This window comes from Passer montanus, unplaced genomic scaffold (genome assembly GCF_014805655.1).
Source record: "Passer montanus isolate IOZ18808 unplaced genomic scaffold, ASM1480565v1 scaffold48, whole genome shotgun sequence".
Lineage (NCBI taxonomy): Eukaryota > Metazoa > Chordata > Aves > Passeriformes > Passeridae > Passer > Passer montanus.
This window is the reverse complement of record NW_024369707.1, coordinates 31,821-53,937: the sequence shown is the minus strand read 5'-3', so window position 1 is coordinate 53,937 and position 22,117 is coordinate 31,821. Positions and strand designations below refer to the sequence as shown.

At 40.7% G+C, this 22,117-nt stretch overlaps 1 protein-coding gene across 1 annotated transcript in view; it reads left to right on the top strand.

Moving 5' to 3' along the window:
* Positions 1-22,117, top strand: part of ATP13A4 (ATPase 13A4) — a 37,895-nt gene that overhangs the window by 3,511 nt on the left and 12,267 nt on the right. Inside the window, exons 2-18 of the mRNA XM_039722449.1 lie at positions 4,155-4,328; positions 6,769-6,903; positions 9,131-9,201; positions 9,291-9,371; positions 10,219-10,288; positions 11,101-11,235; positions 11,647-11,719; positions 12,355-12,486; positions 13,823-13,993; positions 14,428-14,585; positions 15,994-16,182; positions 16,496-16,557; positions 17,283-17,433; positions 18,008-18,094; positions 18,746-18,899; positions 19,502-19,613; positions 21,348-21,472. Coding sequence (XP_039578383.1) covers positions 4,155-4,328; positions 6,769-6,903; positions 9,131-9,201; positions 9,291-9,371; positions 10,219-10,288; positions 11,101-11,235; positions 11,647-11,719; positions 12,355-12,486; positions 13,823-13,993; positions 14,428-14,585; positions 15,994-16,182; positions 16,496-16,557; positions 17,283-17,433; positions 18,008-18,094; positions 18,746-18,899; positions 19,502-19,613; positions 21,348-21,472 — 2,080 coding nt within the window. The remainder of the gene's footprint in view (positions 1-4,154; positions 4,329-6,768; positions 6,904-9,130; positions 9,202-9,290; positions 9,372-10,218; positions 10,289-11,100; positions 11,236-11,646; positions 11,720-12,354; positions 12,487-13,822; positions 13,994-14,427; positions 14,586-15,993; positions 16,183-16,495; positions 16,558-17,282; positions 17,434-18,007; positions 18,095-18,745; positions 18,900-19,501; positions 19,614-21,347; positions 21,473-22,117) is intronic.

Sequence of the window (22,117 nt, the reverse complement as noted above, 5' to 3'; positions counted from 1 at the left end):
ATAGGGTACCTGGTGTTGGGGTTGCCAGAAATATGACCATTCACAGCCACTGTTTAGGTTCCCTGGTGGTAGCTACAGGCTTTGTTTTCACCAAAGTAAAAGGTGCTTGAATTTTTTTGACATTTGCATTTAAATTCTGCTGTGCAGATGACCTGGCAGTTAGAGGCAATTTTTATTTTAAACATAAGTAACAAAGACTTGCTGGACACTAGAGTGATAAGCCCTTGAATGGTGGCTTTGTGTGGTTCTAAAAGCAGCTAAGAACCTTACTTGCCACTGAACAGGTCTGGCAGCTTTTTCTGTCCAATAATCCTGGCCCCTTCTCAGACCCTTCACTCACAAGTCAAACCATTTTGTTACAGTCTCTCCTCTGACTGTTGTGAGTCTCAAGGCAAAAGGGATGTTAACAGATGAGGAAACAAAATTTTACTGTACACTGCAATATTAAAAAATATTCTATAGAGATGAGATGAACACTGTATATCAGCCTATTCTGTAGATGGTTTTGCCTATGAGGAGTCTTACAGACAGCTAATCTTAATTTCATTTTCTACCATTTCCTAGTCTGATGCACTCAAGAACCCAGAATTTTGACTGTGAACTGTTTTATATGCCAAATGTACTCATTTAACTCTAAAAACTTGTTCATGCATTAGAAAAGTTGTTAAGGTGCAAATCTGTATTCGTCAGATCCTCTTTAAAAGAAGCATGTCTGCACGAGTGCAATGAAATGAAACGCAGCAAAAGTTATTTCCTTAACAACACAAAACTAATCTGACAGACATGTTCTCACTGCAGTCCTCTCAGCAGGACTTCTGCCAGCATTGAAAGTATTGTTTGCCATAGTAGACATGCATTTGCTTGGAGATCTTTGTAGCAGAGGCCAAGTGAATCCTAAATAAACTTCAAGAATTTCTAAACCCTAATTACTATAAGTCATTCATGTGGCTAAACAAACCTGTGCCATGTGTGTGCCTGTTCCTCTCTTCTTCATGCACATTGTGGATACCTCTGTTATGGGTCTAATATTCACCTTTTTTTGTGGAAGAGAATAGTTTTGAGAATTCTTCTAATGAATTTAATTTTGACTTATCTGATGAGTGAGAAGTTTCTGCTTTAACAAGGAGTTATTCATGTATTAATTTTTTTTTTAATGAATGCAGCATTCATTGCTATAATCCTTCCAGCTGAAAGCACAGGGCCAGAAAAAACTCCTCAACCTAACAGAACATTCTGTACTGAAGTTAAGCTTGAAAGGTTCTGGCTCAGAGAACTTTGGCACAAGTCAAATTTGGAGCTCAGTCTATTTCCTTGCCTAGCTTTACTTCTCAGTGACGTGGCCCAGGTGACCCACTCCAGACATTTCCAAACTGTGGGAAGTTACTTGTTTTGTCAGTAGATTCCTTCATGGACATCCAGATGCATCAGTTAACATCTGATGTTTAGTCTTTCCTAGCTTACTCGTTGTAGAACTCCTAAAGAGCTGTATTCAGAAATGTCACACTCATCAAGACATGAACCAACAAACCTGAACCAAAACCTCTGTTCATATGGCAGTTCATGCCCTTGAAGGGTCAGAACAGCTCAGTGGTATCCCTCTATCTGTCTGTCTCTCTGTCTGTCTCAGGAAAGTCCCTTGTGAGAAGCAGCAAGATCCAGCACACAGCATAATGAATACCTTAAAGAGCATTATTTTCTTCCAAGATGAGCTGTTTTCCTTGTTTGCCTCTCTTCTGTATTTCAGGATGAGGAATAGTGATGCATGCTTGGTTCTGGGGAGTGTCTTGGAATCTATGGATTCAAATCACTTTTTGAGCTGAAATTATTCTGAAAAAAAAGGCCTTAAAACATATGCTGGCATAGGGGGATGCAGATACATATTTTCATATATTGGTGAATGGTTTCCTAGGCAAAAATATAGAGAAATACAGAGTTTGCTCTAGTTTTGTGGTTATCTTGCTGTATCAGACTTGGGAAACCATTGAACATTTCAGTGAAGAACACTGCCAACAGATGATGATCCCAAATGGCCGCCAATCATATGCAGAGCATCCACCCTCTCTCTTCTTAATTCTATGAGTACAGCCTTTCTGACTTCTCAGACACTGGGTGTAAGACACAAAAACTGAAAATTAAAGGAGTGATTCACAGGCAGAAGCTAGATGCACATGGCAGCAATCCTGTTCTTCCCCACCCTGATATTCATGCCCATCCCAATTTGAAAATACTATTCCAGTTATTCCAGGTCCAGCCACATACTGAAGGAAGTCCAAATCCCTTAGGTGTCTCTGTCTCCTTGGGATTCCCTTTGCCTTGCTGACAAGCTGTGAAGTCTGGATCCAAGCTAGTAAGCAATCTGGATTTTGCTAGTAAGCAATTGCTGTGAAGAGTGAGTTCACATTGTCCTATGTATTATTCCGTATGCTGGTGCTGACACTATTTCTTTAACCTTTTTGGTCAGGTTATAGCCAGAGAGAGTTGAATGGAAACCCTTTACCTTGTTATAGGAGCATGTGACTATTAATTGCACATGACTGCTACACCAGCTACTTCCCAGCAAGCTTGCCTGTCTGCTCTCACCTATGGGCTTCCTTCTATCTGCTGCAGAGTTGCCTTATTATCTTGGTCTGCTCAGAGATTATAGAAGCCTTTGAAAGTGCTGTGTGTTCGTCTCACAGGTGGTCTAACCAGGTCCAGTGCAGTGCAGGCCACTTTCCTGTGTCGTTTACCATAATTTTTTGTTGCAGTTGCCAATTTCTTCCCCTTAGAAACCTCCTGGAGATTGCCTAGGATGACAGAGTCTGTCTTTTGGAGAATGCCACAGAGCAGGTGTGCCGAGGCAGCATGTGGAACCACTGGGCAGGGCCTGCATTTCACATAACAAGCAAAGACACCAGCACAGAACCAGGAATTATGCATTAGTCATCCTTACAATTACATTGCCTTTTCTTCTCACCTTATAAATGGATCTTGCAATATCTGTGGCTGCAGAGATCTGATCCTCAGATGCAGATTACATAGTTGCTGCAGATATACTCAGAAGAAGGAATTGAGGAACCTTAACCCTTATGCTAGCAAATTCTCCTGGTCACCTGATGTAATTGCAGCCATGGAATCTCCCATCTTAGCTTAGGCTGCATCTTCTCTATAAATGCACTGTATACGTTTTGTTTCACATTTACTGAGTCCCTGCTAGCAGTACTGAGAGGAAATTTGGCCATGGTACCAAGACCTGCAGCTCTTAAAATGTAATGCTGACAGACATGTTTTGGGCAAGTCACCTTGCCTCACTGTAACAATTTCCCCAGCTTTAAAAATGGAATAATAATAATAATAATAATACTCATACAACTAAAATGAGTAGCTTCCTTTGGCCTGAACATGTAAAGCATTCTGTAAGTGTTCATTAGATGTTCTTCCTAACAGTTGTTGTTATTATTATTATTATTATTATTATTATTATTATTATTATTAATCATTAGCTCTTAGGCCAATGGCACATAGGCAAGCTCCAAAATCCCCATACTGGAGCTGTCATGGAAGAGGGTAACAGCTCCAAAAGCTGTGTCAGTGCCAAGCTGTGCCCAGCAGCTCCAGCTGGTGCAGGCACACAGTGTCATTCAGCACCAAGCACAGACACTGACTGAGTCTCTGAAGTGTGGGTGCATTAGTACAGATCACTGCTAGAGCATGGGGGCAGCCCTAAGGCAGCAGCTCTGCACTGATCACTCACCATCCCCTGGTGAAAATGTGCTTAGTCTCTTCAGCTGTCTGACCCTTAAAAATGCTGATGGTCAAGTCTGAATTCCTGACTTGGAATAAATGTTTAAACCTCTATATTTTGTCATCATTCCTGCTCATGCACACACAAAACAATGTTTCATGCTGAGTTTCACAACTCCATAAAAATAGTGGTCAGGCTACAGCAATCTAGATTTTGTGAAGGTGGATGAAAAGTTCTCTTGAAGATGCAAATTTTTGGTAATCATATTTAGGACACTTAAAGTAGCCAAGTATAAGTTCTATGGCTTGTTTTTCACAGTACCATACCTAACAGTAGCTATGGGAGAACAGCGAGTCACAGGAAGCTGTAGTATTCCAGGCATTTCTTTAGGAGGAATAGTAATGATTTTTGTCTTCTTTTTGCTGTACAGGACATATTTGGCTACAAAACTCAAGGCTGCCGAAGGGCCTTGTGCATTGCTGGATACATCTTGTCCTGTGGGGCTCTGAGGCTGCTGTTTTACTGGAAGCCAGAGTGGGATGTGTGGATAAACTGCATCCAATCCAGCTTGGAAGAAGCAGATGTTGTTCTGCTTAGAACAACGGTAGGTGCCTACTTTAATCTTTAATTAGTCCCTAGTAGGTGGCTATTTGGAAGGTGAGTTAACTGTAAGGTATCCAGTTAGCTGAAGTCTCTTACACTGCTGGTTTCCTGCAATAATATCTTATGTGTACCATTGTTGATCTAAAGAACTTAAAAATATCCCACAAATTACATGTATGATGATGGTGGGAATGGAGTGTAACAGCTGATCAGACAAGGTGAAAGACATTGGGCTGATAAAACCCATAATATCTGTGGTTTTAAGACTGTTGTTCTCAGTCCTTCCTCCTCCCTCCTACCATCCCTGTTCTTTCTACATTGTAGCCTTGTGCTCCAGATTCTGGAGCATCTGTGTGTTTGGCAGTATCCAGCAGGTCCCGTTTCCCTCACTTGGCTGTTCTGGCGAAGATGCTGCTCTCTGCCAAAATGTATCTACTGGGCCAAATTAAAGATTTGTCTAGCAGTGTCTCAGCAGTGCCCAAGTGTGTCATGAGGGATCAGTACACAGAAGAGGCCAAGCCTACACTGCTGCTTTTCTTGGCTCTGTGGTTCCATTTCCCATCAGCCCTTCCCCATGTCCAATAAGCTTGCAATCCTGCAGCTAATGCTTTCAGAGCTGGCACATTTTGCTGTAGTTTCCTGATGCAGGTCACTCCCTGTTGAGGACTGTACTGAAGCACTGCAACATATGCAAACCCTTGGTTTTATTTCATGGAAGCTGCTGCAACACTAAAGAAGTAAACTGAGACTTGGGTCTGAATCCCAGCTGAGCCTGAATGCTGCAGGAGCTGGCAGAGTTGGTTTACTTCCAGAAATTTGATTTGTTCTGCTTCAAAGATTTCTGAACAATGGCATCTTCAGTGTTTGCAATTGCAAAATGGATCATTTACTGCCTCTGTGTTTGAGCTGCCTTCTTAAATGAGCACAGCAGCCTGCAGTTAAAAGCCCAGGTTTTGAAAATCACAGATCTGCCTGTTGAATACTTTCTAATGAAACAATCTGCATTGTAATAGCCTGGGGGGGTATGTTTTTTCTTTTATTAAAAACATCATATTAGGCTTAATATCCTTTCCTAATCTTCAATTCAGTTTGCATTTTTAATTACCTATTCTTGTGTGTAATTTTAAAAAGACGTGCCATGCCAAGCACTTTTCAAATAAATGAGTTTTTAAATGATCCTTTGTGTAATTAAACAGAAATTGAATCATATTGTATGTTCTTGTTATCAAGTAGCTTTCGCAAATGTGTTCTAAGTGTTTGAAAATTTAAGATTTCCTTAATGATTCTTTGTGTTAAAATGACAGTTTTGTTTTGTTTTGCTACATTATGATTATATCAAATGTGATGGCTACTGCTAATGAGGATACAAGTAATCTCATCAGCTTGATCCTTGGAATTATCTTTTGCTTCACATAAAACCTTAATTCTTAAGTCATCATTATCTCTGCGTTTGCAATATAAGAGCCTATTAACTCACTTTTGTTATTGAATTTTGATTCACTTTAGTTCAAATGATGAGCACCTGTGTTATTCACTGGTTCCCATCTCAATCTGCATCCCAATCTCTACTCATTCTGAAATCTGAACTAAAGATAAATATCAGAAAATAAATGTTATACTACTCAAAAGACCAGTTTAAAAAGAAAAGCAGGCAAATAAGATATATAAACATTATTAAAGTTCTTTTTTAACAATTAAATTATTCCAAAAGGCTCATATTTGGTACAGAAATGTTTTTTTACTCTTCCCTTTTCCAATTAAAGTTTCATAACTGCAAAACTGCTCACACCCAGAATGTAAGTCAGTCTCATAGTTGGCCTTAGTGCATGTAGTTCAGTGTTTGGGACTGAAACTTAGCATGGAGCTACTCACTACAGTAGTTCATCTAATCTCTCAGACTGTACTACCAATCCTTGTTATCAGGCAGTTCTAATGTTCAACTGGCTTTATAAAAAATGGGAAGGTCATGAACTCAGTTTGTGGTAAAAGCTTGTCTAAGGTGCCACAAGTGCTGACACTTCTTCCAATGAAGTGTTAACTCAGGAGTGGCTGTAAAGGTACTGGCACTAAACATCCATTTTGCAGCACAGCACTGTGTTCCTTTTGATCTTCCCTTTGCAGCAGGGTCACTAATCTCAGATTGTCCCGTGCTGTTTGCCTGCCCTAGATCTTGACCTGGGTGTTCCCATTCCATCCTTATCAGCCAAACACCAGACTGTGGTCACTGAAGTATTTGCAGTACTCACATTTTGACAGGACAGTTCTGTTCTGTTCCTATTCTAATGATTTTTCTCTAAATCACAAGTGTTGGGAGGCTACTGTTGGCTAATCCTTAAAAAAGCCAGAGTAGTGCTCCAGAAAGGCTGCTTGACTCTGAGGTGAAAGTGAATTTGGTCTGTGTTTGGGGCAAATTGTGACATTTCTCTTCTATATCCACTTAGGATGATTTTCGGACTTACTCTCGTAAGACTGTGACATGGATCTCTGTGTCTGCATTTATCAAAAGTAGATCAGACTATCCATCCCCTGAGGAAGACTCAATCTTCAGCAAAGCCATAATGAAGCCAAGTTTGCTAGTAAGTAAAGTATTCTCTGCAGCATCTGGGAGATGATGGCAAATCTCAGCCATGCCTCATGGAGTAAAAGTGAGCTGTGAAACATATGCAGCTAAGAATCTTGCAGCTTGAGGAACACAGTGAGCTGTGGAAAAAGAAAAGGATTGTATTCAACTGTACTCACCTCTGTAAAAATCCTCTCTTATTCTGAGGGGGGCTATGAAATGAGAATTCTCACTATTTCTGAGAGAAAACCTATGTTATAAGTAGGAGAGCTTCAGGAAACTGAGGTTGGCATTGGAGAATCAGTTCCAAATTAAAAAAAAAATCTGGCATAGGAATCAGGGAATTTAGGGGTGACTGTGCATCTGAAAGGAGTCTGTGCAGAACTGAATGCAGCTGCCTCAGTAACACGAAAACAGGGATGAATGCAGATAGGGAATAGAACAGAAAAGCACCTGAGCTAGATCACTATTTCCAGAAATATCTCATCAACACATTTTGCTTCTTTGCCTTTGTATGCACCAATTTGTTCTTTAAAGTGCATTTGCTGGAGTCGCGTTAACAGGAGTCACTACTGACAGTTCTTGCAAAAATGTATCCTGGTCTCTGCCAGTCCCATAGATTTGTGATCCCAGTGAGACACTGGGGTGAAAGTAGATGATGGATTGATCCAAGCAGATTTCAATGCCTCTTATCAGCTGAGTAAATGTAATTATCCCATTCTAAAACATGTACCAGACAGTTCAGCCACGTGCCTTGCTTAGCATTACAGGCTAAGTTTGTGTGAGCAGTAGGAATGCAAACTGATGCATTTGTTAATATCTGGCTTTTGATTGTAGATACTAGAACACTGCACCGAGGAATCCAGAAAAGAGCTATTTTCCCTTTCAGGAAATAAATTTCTAACTTACTAAAATTTCTTTTTATATCTACAACAATTTTTAGTAAATATTTTCAATATAAACCTAACTTTAGCTGAGCAAAGCTGTTGCTATTTCTACTGTGGACATATATTAATGTACATAGGAAAGTTTAGTGTCAACTAATCTAATCAACTGGCACAATGCAGAAAAAGTGAGACAGGTCTGTAACATTCTTTTGAGGATCAAATTAGTAACATAAAAAAGCCAAATATAGCCTCAAATAATAGGCCCTTTGAATACCACTTTCGTATCAATCAAAACATCTAGATAGAAAAGATCACATTTCAAAGCAGCAAAAAGAGAACAGTTTAATCATTCCCTAGCAATTCAAAAGCCCTTACTTATAATTAAATTTCAAAGTGTTTTTGCCATTTAAGCTACCTGAGTGTGCAGAGTTCTGTGTAGTGACCAAGAGCTGTCCAAGGACCTCATCTGACAGGGAGCTGAGTCCATTTCTTCCCACTCCAGTTTCTAGCATTGCAGATATTGCAGCTCCTATTGCATGAAATCCTAACTCCAGACCTCTTGTTAAGCTAATGACTGTGGTTATAGCTCCATTTTGAGTCGGTGCCTGAGCTGAGTTTAGATTTCATTGGCCTATAATAATGCTTATTGCACTGGGCAGGGAGAGTTCCCTGGAGCTGATTTCTTTACCACTCATGTGTACAGGTGTATAGCCCTGCCTTCTGCCAGCTGATAGGAAGTGCCATTATCTCTAATAGGATTTGTTATTGTTGTGCAGGACAGGACAGACTCCTCCTGCAAGTTATAAATGACAGCGTGTGTTCCTAATGGATAACTGCTCTGCAAGGGCTTAGCATTAGCAGTGACTCAGTATCCTGGGATGGCCTTTCTTGTCTGTTGGCACATCTGTTTAGCCAGACTCAGCACCATGCTTGGAAATGACCCAAAGTCCCCTGCTTTCCCCAAAACTAGACAGAAGACTAGGGAGCTGTTGGCTTTTTCAGCTGCTTGTGTAGCCACCATGGCATTAGTGATCTCTTACATTCATTCTATGAGATCAGAGTGAAGACCATTCCTTTCTTCAGAAAAAACACTGCTTTGTACTTGTGTGACCTAAAGGTCTGTAAAACTTTCTGCAACTCGCACTGTTCCCCAGTTATAGATTGGGGATCCCAATCTATAATTCATCTAGGGTGTCAATGAATGCATTCATGTCTTCTCTCCCTCCTTGCGCACATAAAATTTCCTTTATCTGTACTTGACCCCAGTGAGGATGCCTAGATGAGCTCTGTGAGCAAGTCTCAGAGTATTTTTGTTTGCTGTGTTGCATGCTTTGTTGTCCCTGTCTCGTTTTCCAGGTGAAAACTATCCAAGTACAAAAAATCCGCTATGTCTGGAATGTCTATGCAAAACAGTTCCAGAAAGTTGGGTGAGTTCACTGTGCTGGTTGCACAAGTCTCTGAAGTCAAGTGTCTTTGTGAATAATATCCTAAGGAACACACTCCCTTTCTATTTTAGAGTCCTAGAAGACCACTACACTTGCTCAGCTATACATGATAAATTTGGTTCTGGTCTCACCTGCAATGAACAGAATCTCAGGTACTCATTTTAAAACACGAACACTCAACATATGGATTTCAAAGGGATGTAAATTCGATCTGTTGGTGCATTTCCCATGAGTTTTTTGTGTATTTATTAATACACACATAATTTTAGATGAAACAGCCATGCATGGAAATATTGAGTGAAAAGGGCTAGAGAATGTTGTTTATTCCTTGTCAAAATTTTTGAAGTGTCTCAGTATTCATCACTGTTATTGGTCTCAATCAGGAAATAACTATGTCCTGTAACTAACTTTAAGCAGTTCTTATTGGGAGTAAGAGAAGGTCTCTGTAGAAGAGTGCAGATAAGTTGTGTGTTTGCTTCTTGACTGGAGCTCCAAATTGACTAGTTCTAGTCATTGAACTTATTCTCATAAACTAGTGTATCATTAAGCCAGTTACAGAACATATATTTATGAAACTGCTAAATAGAAAAATAATCTTCAGTTGATTGAATACTGAAAATCCAGCTCCTGACCTTAGCTCATGTCAAATCCTACATTCCAATCATTCTTAACTTTTTGCAAAATTATTTGTGTTTGGATCATTTACTTTTAGATGCAGAACTCCTTTGTTTATGGCCTCTCAAAGTAATTCTTGTATGATGGAAACATTTGCCTAATGTTTACACCTCTTGTCTGCATAAGTAAATGTAACTGGTACAGCTGTCTTTTCTAACGTAAGCACTGTAGGAACATTTAAATTTCTTTTCTTGAAAAAAAATGTCCTCCCAGCCTTTAAACTAGGATCAAAATAAGTCTCAGGACTACTGAAATCTGTATTGTCTTGATCAAGTGACATTGTCACTATTTTATCTGTGACTGATGTATCTTTATCCCATACAGGAGAGTTATATGTGGGCCAAACGCTATTGATGTTCCAGTGATCCCTATTTGGAAACTACTCATCAAAGAGGTTAAGCATTTCTGTTGATTTTATTCTAAGCTGCTTGGGAGGCCATGTGTGCATATAATTGATTCTATATCTGATTTAACTTCCCACTACTCACTCTTCAGGCACATTTATTTTTCAAATCCTGTTGAAAGCTGTTCCATGAAATCATCATAAGTTCCTTCACTGTCTCTTTTCCCCTATCCTCCATCACCATACCTGTGTGTCTGCTTGGTATTTCTATGTATCTGTGTCCTGGGAGCTCATTCTATTTGCCTTCTGAGGGCCATTGAAGGTTTCCAAGCTGCACTGGAGATCAGACCTTCCAGACAAGGGCTGTCTCTTAATCCACAGAGGTTAAGAGAACAGCAGTACCTGGTACATGCCTGTAGCTGCAGAGAGCTCGAGTGAGTTCATGATTTTGGGCAAGCACTACACAAAACACCAATATCTCTTTCTGACAGGAACAGCCTGTATGTGCCTAACCAAGGTGTTTGTGGCAGTGTGCTTATGGTATGTGAGCTACATGCTCACAGCACAATCTGCTCTTCTCTCACTTTTGTTGCATTTCTTGTAAGAAGCAAACAAAACAAGGATTGGGCTGAGTCATTCACATCTCAAATAATATCCTATTGGTCCATATTATTTGTCCCTTCTGTCAGATGAAGATGGTCCGATCTCATTAGACTAAAGTGACTGCTGAGAAAATTACAAAGGGGGCCAGAAGTCACAATACTTAATGTCTCTTATTCCAGACCTTTTATAACAGGTTGGACTGTCTAATTGGGGCCATTTAAATGTGGCCAGCTCTTTACCACTGCTGTCTCTCCAAACAGGTCCTAAATCCATTTTACGTGTTCCAGCTGTTCAGTGTGTGTCTGTGGTTTGCTGAAGATTACATGGAGTATGCCACAGCCATCATATTCATGTCTCTCCTCTCAATATTTTTGACCGTATATGATCTTAGAAAGGTGAGACACCTCACATTTTCCACAAGGCAGATTTAATGTCTGGGCCAGGCCAGCATGTTACAACATGTGCTACACAGTGCTACAAGACTTACTCAGAGGTTTAGTCTTGTGACATTTTGTAGTAGCAGGTGCAATGGCCTGGCCTCCCAGTCACCATAACCTCTGTGTGGTACCTTACCCACATCCTCCCTTCCCCATTCCAGTGCTTCACCTGGTAACATTTTGTTACGCTCTCTGTAATTAGGGTGGGGAATGTCTTTCTCTCTGTGTTGTACAGTTCCTGGTAGAGCCAGAGACCAGTTTCTGACAGCTCTCATAACCACAAATAACAAAACAAAATAGTTGTTAGTGGACAAATTGCATCATGTAAGTAAGATGTAACACTTTTGTGTGTTCTTCTTTAATTTATAGCAATCCATTAAACTGCACAGACTGGTTGAGTCTCATAACAACATCATGGTCACTGTCTGCAGAAATAAGGAAGGTGACTCCTCTATGCTTCTTTTTTCCAATGTGCTTTGTTTCTATAGCAATTTACATAAAGCATGTATAGTAACAGATTTATTCTAAAGTGATTTTCATCTTCTGTTCTCAGCTCAGTTAACTCACTTCTGCACAAAGAGTTAATTTCACTTAGAGATATGTTGTGGCATATCAAACATATTAATAATTGAGTGCAGCCTTAGCTGAAAATTGTCAGGAAAATGAAGTAATTTTTCTTAAAGCAGTGCTGACACAGCCAACAACATACCAATTGAATAGCTGTGAGTCCATCTAATTGCTCCATGCAAAGTCTGTTCATTGTCGAGGTATCTAGAGCCAGTCCAGAGAGATGAAGTCAAATGAAGAAATTTAGATCCAAGGCCCTTCAATTAGGTCAGTGCAATGGAACAGTTAACCATTGGTTGGGATCCTGGGTAGACAAGGGGGACTTCTACAATTGGAATTGATATCTAGGCTTTTCTTAAATATTGGAGGTTGTATACATAGGTCCTACTGTAGTCCTTTGTTTATCAGCCATTATAAAGAATTCTATTCAGCAATTGGTTCCTTGTATTTTTCCCCCTTGCTACAGAGAAATATATGAAGCACAAAGTTTGCATTACTTGTCATTTTCAGGTTTCCAAGAGCTGGAATCACACCATCTTGTTCCTGGAGATTTGCTGATTTTGAAAGAGGGCAAAACCTTTTTGCCTTGTGATGCCATCCTGGTCAGCGGGCAGTGCACTGTAAATGAAAGCATGCTGACAGGTACAGCTCCTCCCTGCCAGGTTTGCCACCTGAACACCATCAACACACACAATATGGACTTTAGGAAGCGCAATTTATACTTTCCTACGTTCATGGAGTGCCATCCTGGTCAGCGGGCAGTGCACTGTGAATGAAAGCATGCTGACAGGTACAGCTCCTCCCTGCCAGGTTTGCCACCTGAACACCATCATTGCCCCACGGCTGCAGCCAGTGACACAGGACAGACACAGTTATCATGCACATCCCTTTCTGTGAGACAGTCCATAGCTGGCCAAGAAGGGGATTCTTTTGGTTTGATATAACAGAGATTGAATTGTTGTTAATTGTCTAAACACACAATGTGGACTTTAGGAAAGGCAATTTATACTTTCCTACCTTCATGGAATGCAGCATTTAGGAAGAGGCGATCTGATTAGAAGGGAAAGAGTGGACAGTGAAGAGGAGTGAGCAGGACAGGAGAAGAAAATGGATATGAAGCAAAGTTGTTCCTTCACAGGGCCCACAGTCCACTCTGGCTGCAGGGGTTTCTGTCACTTACTGGATGTCTCATTGCTGCAGCATCTCCTGTGGAGTGTCTATCTAACCCTCCAGACACTTAGCCTCACATTCCTGTGATGACAGTGGAGAACACACCAGATGGGAGAGGTTACTGAAAAGCAGGGTTTTTAGTGCAGGAGGGGGTCACAGTTCTATTTCTTGTCTTTAAATTTGGTCTTGGTCTGAATCAAACTGAAATTGACAGTTCTGAAATTTCATGGAAATGAGAAATTCCAGAAACACGTTTCATTTAGAAAACTTTCAGCTGTCACAAAACATTTCTTCTTCACCTTAGTGTCTGCTTTGACATAAATAGAGTATTTGTCACCTGTCAAGCACTGAGCTAAAGGCTCTCATTTTTACTAGAGAGGGAGAATAGGGGATATCATGTTCCCATCTGCTTGAGGGAATGTGTGGTGACCTGCACATCAGGTTCAAATTAGGTAAACAACTTGTGGTCATTCAAAGGCAGTCATGCAACACCAGTTCAGAACTCTTTTCAAGTCTCTACATCTACAGTCAGGATTTGGAGTCCTTGGTCTGCGTTCAGTTCTTAGACTTACATGAAGCTGCTGTACTGATGCAAAGAAAAACTCTTCTCTGGCATTCTGTTTGTTTGCTAGGCTTTGAGCTCTATTCACTCTGAAGATGTCAAAATAAAAAAGTAAAATTTCTGTAAACTGGTTTCTCTAGTAAATACCTTTAACTTACCATCTAGATGTCTGGGTACTTATTTGAAAGTCAGCAGGTTGTTATTGAGTGTACTGCAGTTTTCCTCATCTGAACTAATCTTCCGTAGGAGAAAGTATTCCTGTAACAAAGATCCACCTACCACAAGCTGATAATTTCAAGCCCTGGAGAGTGTACTGTGCAGAGGATTACAGAAAACATGTCCTCTTCTGTGGAACAGAGGTCATCCAGACCAAGGCAGATGACAGAGGAGTAGTGAAAGCTGTGGTGCTGCAGACTGGTCAGTCAAAACTTGAGTTCACTTTTCCTTCCATGATTTTTTCCACTGGAACAGTCTGACAAAGTATCAAATAACATTAAGTAAAAGGCACTAATCCATATTTACAACAGACAGATGGAGAATCATTATCCTGGGCTGGGCTAAGTTATTATGCATTGTTTCTTTTTGCTTGGCATAACTTCTACGAAAACTGCCAGTATGTAATTACAAAGAAGAATTTTGCTTTGCTTCTAAGACATTGAAAAAATCCTTCCCCTAAGAAAAAAAAAACTCCTTTCTATATTCTGCAGATAAGGTCACATTCACTAAAATGAAACACCTGGGTCTTCTTTCATAAATTGCAGAAATTATGAATGATTTAGAAGCCCCCCATTCTTTGCAGAGAATTTTTAGAAATATTTTCCCCTTGGAATGCTTTTAATTTGTCTTTCCAGGTTTCAACACAGCTAAGGGGGATCTGGTGAGGTCCATTCTCTACCCTAAACCCATGAACTTCAAGCTGTACAGAGATGCCCTCCGGTTCCTGATGTGCCTCATAGCATTTGCAGCCATTGGAATGATCTACACAGTGTGTGTATTTGCACTTAATGGGGTGAGTTACTAAATGCAGGAGACATGGTGCACCTGAAACCCTTTTAAAACAGTTCACTCATTCTCATTCGTCAATGTGAGAACAGTTATAAACTGTAAACAGTAATTCTGCAAATTTTAAAGCCTGATTGATTTAGAAGTTTTTCAGAAGCTTTCAAGAAATCATTTCATGCCATGATAATTACCTGCCAATGTAAAGTCCAAGTCATGAGTTGTAAGGTTGATTCTGTAATCCAGCTTCTGAATAATTTTTCTCCTGAGGAATAACCTCCAATCAATTGGCTCAGAAGATTATTTCCCCTTAGGATATAAAAGAAAGTGTGTTTACGAACATATTCTTGTGTCTGCTTTGCAGTTTTCCCTTTTTTTTTTTCAAATTTAACTTCCCCATTGTAATATGTAAAATACATGCTGATGCTATCTCATTTGCTGAAATTGTCTTGCCAATATTTTAAGACTGAATCACAGGATGTACTAAATGCTTTTTCTTCTGTAAGGGTTTATCTAAAGGTGGGTGGTTAAGCACTTCATTCTAACATAAAATAGATACAAAATATGATCAAACTAATGTGCTCTGTGGTCTGAGACAATATCAATGAAGGGAGAACCAGAACATGATGGAAATTCAGAACATCAAATGCAGTATGATTTGTGATCAAAGTCTCAAGCTCAGAAGTAAAAGAAAATCTCTATGATGGTTTGCAAGTACTTCTGAACTGCAAGTTTGCTTTAGTTTGCAGTGTCTCAGTCCTGGGACCCCAGTTTGAAAAACATTCAATTCTTTAGCATTCATATCAGCTGCCCAGAATAGCGGTGTCCACACTCAGCATCCTGGCAGTCAGTTTTACACTGACCTCTATGCTCCCAAATTATAGATTGCTTTTACAAAGGTAACTGTTACTTCCATGTCTCTTCCTGCAGGTAAAAGCAATTTTCTTTCACAACTCCTAGAACATAAGGTCAGAAGAAATCATTATCTCATACATTCTGCCCTCATTTTCAGCACCATACCATAAGTCTCACCTGTCACCTTACCAGCTGTGCCTGTAGGCATCTGGATGAATGCCCATATAAAGAGCAGATTCCTGTGTGCTGTGTCATGGGAAAATAGGTTTGACTGAGGGTACAATGGTCTGGCTGGCATGTTTGAACACGTGTTTTGGAGGAGGCTGTGAGCCTGGCAGGTTTATTTGCATGGAGAATGGATGAAGGCCTGGAGGCTGCTCTTTAGCCTCTGCTTAAATCAAGCCTATTAATTTCTTATGGAGATGAATATGTGGTGGACCACAGGCAGAAATCAGCACAGCCTGGAGCACCTGCAGTGGAGGGGAGGAGCAATGAAGAGGGCTTGGTGCAAGCAGCACTTCTTGCCACTCTCTGCCTGATAACTGTCCTTGTTATTATGTCAGGAGGAGACAGGAGAAGTGGTGAAGAAGGCTTTGGATGTTATCACTATTGCTGTTCCACCAGCTCTGCCAGCTGCCTTGACAACTGGAATCATTTATACCCAGCAGAGGCTGAAGAAAAAGGGCATCTTTTGCATCAGCCCACAGAGGATCAACATGTGTGGACAGCTGAACCTTTTCTGCTTTGACAAAGTAATGGCTGTGTGGTGGTTATGCCCTCACTGGTAAAGGAGCCATGCTGGGAGTGGGAGGCTGGGGTTTGATTGAGCATTTCCATTGTATGTTAGAAACAAAATGACCAATGCTCTGTACTTAAATTCTTGTTTTCTGAACAGAAGCTGTAGCAATTTCTTGTTTTTCTTGGAATCTAGAGATTGCCTGATAGCACTTTTGCTCTGCTCCATGCTGGTATTTTCTGGACAGTAACTTCTTAAAATAAGTATTGTTTTTTATTCCTATTGGAGCTCTCATGTAAGAAGTAATGTAAATGTACATTTTAACTTAGACTGGCACCTTAACAGAAGATGGCCTGGATCTTTGGGGCTTGCTGCCCTCTGAAAGAAACTGGTAAGGCTCCTTGACACACCAATGGCACCTAAATTTGGTTAGTGATTGGATTCTTCTACTAGACAAAGGACCAAATCTGAAAGACATTTATTGTTAAACATTAAGCGGTTTGAAGTTTCCCATGTTTAGATTTTAAATTTTATTTCTATATCCTCTGGAAAATGAATTGTTTGCCTTATCCCGGGGGTCCTGATCCACATGAAAAGATACAGCCACTGTTGCCAGCATTTGGCACAGCAGGTCTGGGCAGGCAGTGTTCAGTAGACAGCCTGGGTTAGATCTCAAAGCTGCAGTGTAACCCCAAACTTTTATGACAGAAAGTCACTGTTACCCACAAGACTGACACTGTTCTTTCAGTAACCTTGATTTTGCCCCATTTACATTTCCAGAAATGTGCATACACAAAGCTGCTCAAACTTATATCTGCTTCAGAACTCAAAGAATCTTTGCACAAGCCTCAAGGAAGATATTTTATAATAATCTGTTCCTCTCTCCATCCCATTGGATTCCCTAACTAGGCATAAAACACCTGGTTTGAGCACGTGTATCCCAGCCTTTATAGGTGCATGGAAAGCAGTTCATGGGGGAGGACAAGTCCCCGGAATATCCATGTGGTCTGGGCTCAGGATGGGACTTTAACTGCCCCCAGTTTAGGATTTTTTTCTGTTAGTCTTACGTTGTTTGGTGTTCTCTGAGAGTAACTTTTATGTTCTCTTTTTCTTTAGCTTTCAGGATATTCACCGTTTCCCTGCAGACCACAGCCTGCCTTGGGGCCCAGTGTTCAAAGCACTGGCAGTTTGTCATTCATTAATTGTTTGGGAGGGCAAGATCCAAGGAGACCCTCTGGATGTGAAAATGTTTGAGGCCACTCACTGGGTAAAGATGTGATTTGCTGTTATGCAAACAGTGGGTAGATAATCTTGCCATCTCAGGTTTAGCCAGACACCTATCAAAGTTACGAAAAACCTCAGGAATTCTGTTAAATAACTTGAGTTTCTTTTAACACCAAAAACATTTTTGTTCCTCACAATCATGTTGTGATGATAAAAAAATCCAGATGATGTGTGGAATACTTCAAGAGCAGAGCTTTCTACATTAATACAAATTCTTGCGTATTATTTTCTCATTGAGTCTATGTTATATCTAAAGATTTTTCTTTAATTTTGTTGTAACGAAAAAAGGATTTATTGTCAATGAGAGGACATAGTCTATTTGCTGTGCAAATACAGCAGTGTCTTAGTGAACCTGGTGAGGCTTTTTACTCGATTGCTAAGAGAGGCAGTGGATTTTCCATTACTGGAAGTATTTAGTTTGACATCAGACAGACCCCTCCCAGGAATGAACAAGATAACTTGTTTAGAGGCAAGGAAAACCTCTAAATGGATCCTTGAGGTTCCTTTCAGCTGTACTGGTGATTCAATCTGAAATAATTTTGTCTTTCAATGCACAGGTGATAGATGATTCCAGCAGACACCAGAACGAAGGTCAAGGATCCACACATGCCACTGTTGTTAGACCTGGACTTCAAGCCACCACTGTAAGTTACTTGCAAGATTCACATCCATGATCGAGTAAGACTGTCAGTGTGAGGGTTACCTTTCAGTATAGGAAAGCTTGGGTGTCCTTGTCCACTTTGTCTTTCCTGTACTGCCTGCAGAGAATTGCCTTGCTCTATCTGATTACAGACGCCTGGGGGAGCTTGCTGCTCACACCAGAAACAGGGGGATGCTGGATTAGAGATTGCCCAGCTCAGGGATGTGCCCGTCCTCATGGCTTGAGACTCAGGCTGAACTCATCTGAGTGGGGAATGCAGTGGAGTCTGCTGGCTGGTGTCAGACCTTTTCTGGTAACATACACTGGTGGGACACTTTCTGACAACCATTTTCCTTTGCCAGACCAGTGTAACACCTACCAGAGTCTTATTAAAGAAACAGGACTAGTAAATTCCTTTCAGTAAATTACATTTTCTAGTCTGCTAAAATTGTCAACAAACTATTCCTACTGCTTAAGCTAAATATTTCTGCACAAATTTAATCTCATCTTCATGTACCAGTCATTTCTGTCTAAGTGTGATAAATTAGCCCATTATACATGGTTAGCTTCTGTGGCCCAAAGGACAGACCTAAAATGCTTTGGTCTGAGTTTAAAATCCTTGCTAGACTGTGTAATCCACTTGTTTCTCTCCTAGGCCCCTGTGGAAGGAATTACCATTTTACATCAGTTTCCATTTTCCTCAACCTTGCAAAGAATGTCTGTCATTGCCCAGGAAATTGGTGGGGACCCACAGGCCTTCATAAAAGGGGCTCCTGAAACAGTAGCCATGCTGTGTAGAGCAGAAACAGGTAACAAACATTTATAAATGCATTCAAGAAACAGATATGTATAAGTGACTTTGGATGGTGCAATGAAATGAAAGGCCAAAATGAGATTTCTGTCTAAGACTTTGTACTAAAGCCTGAAAAGTGTCTCTGTTGTATTCCAAGTCTAAGGCTAAACTCTCACACAGCCCTTCTCAAAAAAGAAGGGTTTTGAGAGAGATAAGAGCTAAAAGTAACTACCACCTCCTATACAAGATGTACAATCTCTGCCAGAATAGATATTTGGAAAAGTTGTTTACAGGTCCACTCTCCCTCAAAAAAGTTGGGTTTTTTCTCCAGACCTTGGGAGGGCACTTAGAGAAGCACAGATCCTTCATGACACCCTGGAAGAGGGTAAGTCTTTGCAGTTTAGGACCGAAGTTCAAAATTATAAAGGACAGGCAAAGATCTTATTGAACAAAATTTCCTTTCTTTGAACAAAAACTCCTTTCTTTGATGTGCTTGGCCTGTTGGTAGACTCTAGCTGTACAGGTCCTCTGGGACATAAACCTTCCATGCTCCAAGGTTTCCTTTCATTAGAAAGCAGTTAAATGCTGTGATAAATTGTGTTTTCTTCTTTTGCACAGTCCCATCAAACTTTGAAAGCAAGCTCCTGCTCTACACAGCACAGGGCTTTCGGGTCATTGGCCTGGCCTGTAAATCTCTGCAGGGAGGGAAGCTGCCTGCTGCTCTAACAAGGTAAGCCATAAAAAGCACTGCTCCTGGCCGTGTTCAGCCATGGGCCAAGGGTGCCTCACAAAGCACCAGCACCTCATCACCCCTGCCAAGAGCAGAATCATAGTACAGAGTTTTGTTAGATTCAGGCCAGTGGTAACCTGATTTAAATCAGGATATAGGCCTGGGAATAGATAGAGAGCACTCCTGTGGCACGTGCACAGAATCTTTACATATTTATTAAATTTCTAAAGTCTGGATTAACATAGGAAGCATAATCCTCTTACACTCTGAACACTAGCACATGGCAACTGTTCATTCCGTCATTTACACTAGACTCCTTGCAGATTTACCCATGCTTTCAATTGAAGAGAAATCTTTTAAATTTTTTTTATTATCCTCACTCTTCAATTAGGCAAAGGAAGTAGATGACCCTCAGTAGTGATCTCCAGCCCAGTCAAAGGCAGCAAAAGACATGCCAAGGGGAACACAGAACTGCCAAGACATGGCTTCCTCCACAGCTTTCTCCTTGGAACCAGCCTTAGCCCAAGGCTGCTTTCACTGCTCTGCCTAGGATTAGGGTTCTGCATACCACAAAGCCCAGAGCAAACTGTCTTCTGCTGTTCTGTTAGTTCAATCATTTAGCTTTCTCACTTTAGCCCTTTTTGGTTTCTATTGAAGTCAGCAAACTCTTCTATTATGCTTGTGGTATTAGTTTTGTAAAAACTGTGATTCACAAAAGAGCACCTTTCACTTGAATCCATACAGTTTTTTCCAAAAGCCTTTTGCTTTTGTATGTGATACTCCAGAAACTCCACTTCTGAAATACCTGCAGTTACTGAGCATCTGCTGTCCTTTCTCTTTCCTAGCTGCAGGTCCTAATCCAGGTGAGGCTCACTTGCTTTATCACATTCAGCTTTGCTGGATGGGCTGGTGACACTGAGGCAGAGTGCAGGTGGTTACATAACTCTTGTCACAGGTGTCACAACAGACCTATCCTCCCAATGAGCAAATTTGTGTGAAATGGCCCAGATTTTGCAGTTGTGTATGCAGTTACAGCATGTGTGATGTTTATGCTGCCAAGAGAAAGAGGAAAGCTGCTGGTCAAACACAAGATCTGCTGTGAAAGCAATGACCATTCAGGCACCACCTGACTCAGCTACTCTGACTGCCATGCAAGTGTGTGGCATCTCCTTGGTGTCTAAAATGAGTGCTTGAAAGCTTTTCTTCTTTCCAGATTCTTCAGTCTACCTGTGTCCCTGAGAGACCTCTAGTTCATGACTCAGGTGTGGGGTGTCTACTCAGTTCTGTTCTCAGCTGCATGTGTTCAACTGTAAAAAAGCAATAGCACAGGTGAAAAGAAAAATGCAGGGGAAAACAGAATTGGAGGAAATTGAAGAAAACAAATTGCCACAGGCTGTTTGCTTAGGTCTTGCTGTCAAGAGGAGCAGACACATTAACTAAGGTGTGTTTCTTTGTTGTACAGTCCTCAAATGAGAAGTGTGCAGGGACTTTCCCAATCAGACCACCATAGTTTGGGAATCCTGCAGGAAATTCAGGGTTCTGGTATTGAATTAGCACTGCTGGTATTGAAATAGCCCTACAAAAGTCAGACATCCTGGGACTGCAGAAAATAGACAAATTATTTTAATTCTTTTGAGTTAAGTGGGATGGTTGATAGTTATAATTGACTATCACCAAATCTAATGGTGATAAAGGTAAAATAAATGATTAAATCTGTCTCTTTTTGACTGTTAGGGAGGAGGTAGAATCTGATCTGACATTCCTGGGTCTGTTGATAATGGAGAATCGATTAAAGAAGGAGACAAGGCCTGTTCTGGAAGAGCTCAGTGCTGCCCGCATCAGGAGTGTTATGGTCACAGGTACCTAAAAAAGGTGGATTATTTTTGTGGTCACTGGCCCAGGCAGGGAGTCCAACAATGTTTAAGTGCAAAGTCTGCTGTTGTCAACACCACTGGTAGGAAGGCACAGATATTTAATCCAAGAAATATCTGTTTTTAATAATGACATAAGGTGAACCATGTTGTCCCTGGCAATTTCACCACAGTGAGATGATTCTAGACTGTGTCTGATTCTAATAAAGGCTTGTCATGGAAGGTCCCTTTTTTATAGGGCCTTAGGGCCTCCTGAAATGAGCAGAAACGGGGCATGCGAGCTCAGGACAAATCTCCAAACCTTTTGACATCTGTAACTCGTGCCTACCAGTGACTGTCTATCCTCTTTTTTTTTTTTTACTTTTTTTCTTTTTTTTCTTTCTCTTTTTTTTATTTTTTCTTGGAGGGCTATTCTATCCAAATCCAAGCCAGGGTTTGGATAAAATAACCCCAAGTTTTTCCATTGCCCAAAGACTTGGGCCTCACCCATTTCAGCTCACATACACTAAAGCCAATCAATGAGAATCAAGGATACCAACAGCAACATAGCACTGAACCCTTTCTGGGTTTTGTTTAAAACAAATAATCTAGGAGCATATTCCCCATATGGATTTCTTCAAGCAGAATATGAAA